Source organism: Cucurbita pepo, chromosome 19, assembly GCF_057944985.1.
Source record: "Cucurbita pepo subsp. pepo isolate OVF chromosome 19, ASM5794498v1, whole genome shotgun sequence".
Lineage (NCBI taxonomy): Eukaryota > Viridiplantae > Streptophyta > Magnoliopsida > Cucurbitales > Cucurbitaceae > Cucurbita > Cucurbita pepo.
In genome coordinates this window covers 2,870,122-2,874,497 of record NC_141816.1, presented here as the reverse complement: position 1 = coordinate 2,874,497, position 4,376 = coordinate 2,870,122, and the positions used below count along the sequence as shown (strand labels likewise).

Below are 4,376 nucleotides of genomic sequence, written 5' to 3'. Positions count from 1 at the left end.
GGAGAAGAATAAGTTTCATTGTTATAAATTTTGGGTGGATAATAATTTTGAGTTTATTTATTTAATGTATTTTAAGGCTTATTTACATACTAGTTAATTATAATTATAAAGTATATATCGTGGCTAATTATAGTCATGAAATATAGTTCCAACTTTTGGAATGTCTCGGAAAGGTTAAAAGTTTTCATTTTGATGTTATATAAAGTCATGTATGTTATATTTGTAAAATAGACTTAGAAAACGTAGTAAAAAAAGCATTTATGCTTTCCTTTGGCCAATGACTAAGTTTTTTTTGCAATTGTGTGTAATTATTCATGTTAGACATGATTCGATCAACAAGGTAATCTGAATCATACTTCACTTACAGTGATTCCTCATCTTTATATACAAAGAATACAGGAAGCTACAACTCAGTGATCTTCTACTCAACAAGGTTGACCAAGAGAAGAGAGCGTGAAACTCGAGAAAAAGAATGAATGGAATATGTCAATACTTGACTTCGATCTTAGAGAGGCTCGTTAATCAAGTTCCTTGTTGATCAAGCAGGGTCGAATAAGACCTTGTGAGATCTAAACACTATAACAATAAAACACCAAACCCTTTTAAGAACACAAACCCACTAAAATCTTACTTAATCCATAATTATTTAAAAAAAAAAAAAAAAAAAAAAAAAAAAAAATATATATATATATATATATATATATATATATATATATATATATATATATTATTGCTAATACAGAAGTGGCTGACTTAAAATGGGGTTTTGGTTTCTACGGAAAACGGAACAAGTGAGAGAGGCCCATTGGCCCACTGCGATTTACCCGTTTAAATAAAAAATTAAATAAAAAATTAAAACAAAAATTAATCATTAATTAATTACTATTTTCTTAAACAAATTAGAAAATTAAAAAAAAAAAAAAAAACATGGGTCCTAGTCACATGGTGGGAGCGAGTGGCTTCCATTTGCCAAGTGGTCCCCACAAACTCCTTCCAAATGGACCACAACTTGCCCAGCCACTTATGCATGCGCGTATTCTCCAAGCTCCAAAATACGCGCGTGACTCTCAACCTCTCTCTCTCTTTTATTTATATAAACTTTTTCACTTCCTCTGCTTTTTTAAAAAACGTACTCCGAGGCTTCCCTTTCAGTCTCTTCTTCTTCTTCTTCTTCTTCCTTCTTCGTTTCTCTCTGTATTTTATTTTCATTCTGGTTTCTGGCTTTTTGTTAATGGTTTATTCTTCTTCCCTTCCCCCTTCTTATACTGTTCCTCTCACTGTGCGCTTAAACCCTTGACCCCATTTCCTCTGTTTTCAATCTTTTCTTTCTTTTTCCTTCTGATTTGACTGCATCCCCTTTTTCACTTCCTTCAAACCCTACTCATTCTCTTCTTCTTCTTCTTCTTCTTCTTCTTCTTCTTCTTAAGCCTCAACCAATCGGCTAAAAAAACAGACCCCCCTCCCCCCATCTCTGCATAATACTCTGTTTCTCTCTCTTCTTTTGGGGGTACTAATCGTTGGTTGCTTTAGTTCTTTTGGGGCTTTTTTCAGCTTTTTCGAAATGGCTGAGAGTTTGGATGATGGTGAGTTTTGGCTTCCTCCCAAGTTTCTTAACGATGACGACTTGTTCTTGGAGGAGAAGTGTGTGGGTAATGATGCTAAGAAGAGAAGAGATGGAGCTGGAGTTGGGTTGCACCCATTTGAGTATTCTCTTGGATTTGGGCCTTTTGGGGTTTCTTCTGATCTTGGTTCGCCGGTTGAATCTCTAATTGGTTCCAGCGAAACAGAGAGTGATGAAGACGAATACATTGCTGGGTTGATGACTCAAATGGCACGCTCCACTCTGGAAGATGGGTTTGGACTCGACAAATCTCATGTATGAAATCAACAATATGTTTGGTTTCTTCATTTTTTTCATTTCTGGTTTGGGGTTGTTTCATCTTTTTTATTCTTTTTTCAAACAGGGTTGGCGCTCCTCTGGTTCTCCTCAGTCAACGCTGTGTACTGTAGGAAGTGGGTGTGGCTGCAAACAGAGCTCTAGCAGGGGAAGCCCAAATGCCCATTCGGTAGGCTCTCATCCACAGCTCACTCTGGATCTACTCTACGCCGCCGCCGGTGAAGTATCGAAGATGCGTATGAATGAAGAGGCTTACAATTTCGTGAACAATCGTGGACATTCTGTTCCCCCTAGAAAGCCCTCTCCGGTCACTGTTCCGGTCAAAAACCGCGACAACGATGCCGGCGTTTACCAACAACTACAAGCTTCCCAAGTATGTTAAATCAGTAGCGGTTTTCATTTCTTGAGCTTGGTCTCTGTTTTGTCTCTTACGAGAAATTGTTTTTGTTTACAGTTTTTACTTCTGAAACGACAACAACTCATCGAGCAAATGAACACGGCGGCTCGTGTCGGACTGGTAACAGGCTCTGTTAGACACCCGCAGCCTCAAGTGCCGCAAAACAGAGGAAGAAACAGCGAGTTCTTCGATGGAAGAAACTGTCGCTCTGCCGTTGGTTTAACGTCTCAACCCCCTTGGGCTCCTCCTCCTCGGAAACACTCTGTAAATCCCTCCCCGAATGGCTCCGGTATGAGGGCCGTGTTTCTCGGGGTTCCCGGCGGGAAAAGGGAATGCGCCGGCACCGGTGTATTCTTGCCACGACAAATCGGCGCCGTCTCCGAAACCCGAAAGAAGCCAGGTCTGTAGCAAATTTCTTCCACATAGAATCTCAAATTCACCTCAAAATCTCATCTAACAAACGGATAATTTCATCTTCAAACAGCTTGTTCGACTGTGCTAGTTCCTGCTAGAGTGATGCAGGCGCTGAATCTAAACCTAGACGACATGTACGTTCAACGGACTCAGCCCCAACAGCTCCAATCTCGTTCCCCATCAGTGTTCAACCCAGGGAAGAACGGTATGAACCGTTCATAAAATCCTCATTTCTGAAAACCCCATCATTTGATTTCGCGATTTTTGCTTAAGAGTTGGTTCTGTGTTCTTCGATTGACCACAGATATATCTGGTAGAGGGCGGAGTGAGAGCTTGTTGGCACAGCAGAAGGCGATGAATCTCCGGGCAGCGGTGGCCGGAGTAAACCATGAGATAGGGCGGCTTCCACAAGAGTGGAGTTACTAAAGAAGCCATAGAGGATCGAGTAGAGATTTAGTTACTAACTGGTGTGTGATTTTTAGGGGTAGAGAAGAAGAAGATAAGATTAGAAGGATAATTAAGAGAAAATTAATGAAGGTTTGTTAGATTATATTAATGGATTATTATTATTATTATTATTATGATTATTATAGGAATAGTGAGAGTTTTTGTTTAATTAAAATAGGAAAAGGGGTAAAGAGGAGAAGAACAAAGGGGATTATTTTGGTTTTGTGGGGTTTAGAATGGGATTAGACTAAGATTAAGATTAAGATTAAGATTAAGATTAAGGTTAAATAAAGTTGTGTTTAAGTGGGAGTTTTATTTTGTTCTTTTGATTGGGGGCTTAAAACCCCATACTTATATAATCAATGTTTTATGGAATGGGAATGGGAATGGGAAGAATTTGTTTTGTAAAAGGGCAAATTGGTAAAACTTTCTTTGGATTCCAATTTGTCCCCTGCCCATCCTTCTAATAAAGTTACATATATATAACAAATTTTCTCACTTTCTTCCTCTTTTACCCTTTTCACTATTTCTTACTTTTTATGAATATATTGCTACTATCATATCATCATAGCAAGTTAGTAAATATATTTTTATTTTAATTATTTATGGTAATATCACTAATGTACATTTTTATGAAACTAAAAATAATAATAATAAACAAAAAGAAACGAATGAAAATTAGAAAAAATATAAAATAATTAAGCAAATGTTTATGATTTTAAAAATTAAAAAGAAAAAAAAAAAAGAAAAAACATAGCATTGGAACTTTCAAAATTTACAAAATAAATAAAAAAATAAAAAAATAAAAAAGGGATGACACGTAGATTTGGTGTGGAATGGCTTCGCCTTTTGCTTTCCCCGAGAACTTGCTTTGCTGTCTTCTCTTTCTTTCTTTCTTTCTCCTTTTTCATTTTAGTCCTCCACTTTTTACATATTTTTCAATTTAGTCCCTTCTTTTTTTCTTTTTTTAATTCAAATTTTTAATCCTCCACATATTCAAAACTAAAAAAAAAAATAATAAATGTAATTCTTTATATTTAATACATATCTTTTAAAATTTATAACGTAGAAATTTTAAATAGTTTAAGGTGAATAAATTAAATAAACATTTCAAACTAGAATACTATATTGAGTTTTAGAAATGATAGAAATTATTATTATTATTATTATTATTATTATTATTATTATCTCAATGGTAAGTGGAGGCCATGTGAGGGTTTC

The 4,376-nt window shown here is 36.0% G+C and overlaps 1 protein-coding gene across 1 annotated transcript; it reads left to right on the top strand.

Moving 5' to 3' along the window:
- The first annotated feature begins 1,052 nt into the window (after nucleotides 1-1,052).
- On the top strand, nucleotides 1,053-3,653 carry LOC111780920 (TIP41-like protein). The gene is made up of 5 exons (XM_023661277.2): nucleotides 1,053-1,876; nucleotides 1,965-2,270; nucleotides 2,352-2,694; nucleotides 2,779-2,913; nucleotides 3,013-3,653. Exons 1-5 carry the CDS (start codon nucleotides 1,562-1,564, stop codon nucleotides 3,132-3,134), a joined length of 1,221 nt encoding a protein of 406 aa, XP_023517045.2. The 5' UTR covers nucleotides 1,053-1,561; the 3' UTR covers nucleotides 3,135-3,653.
- The last annotated feature ends 723 nt before the right edge of the window (nucleotides 3,654-4,376 follow it).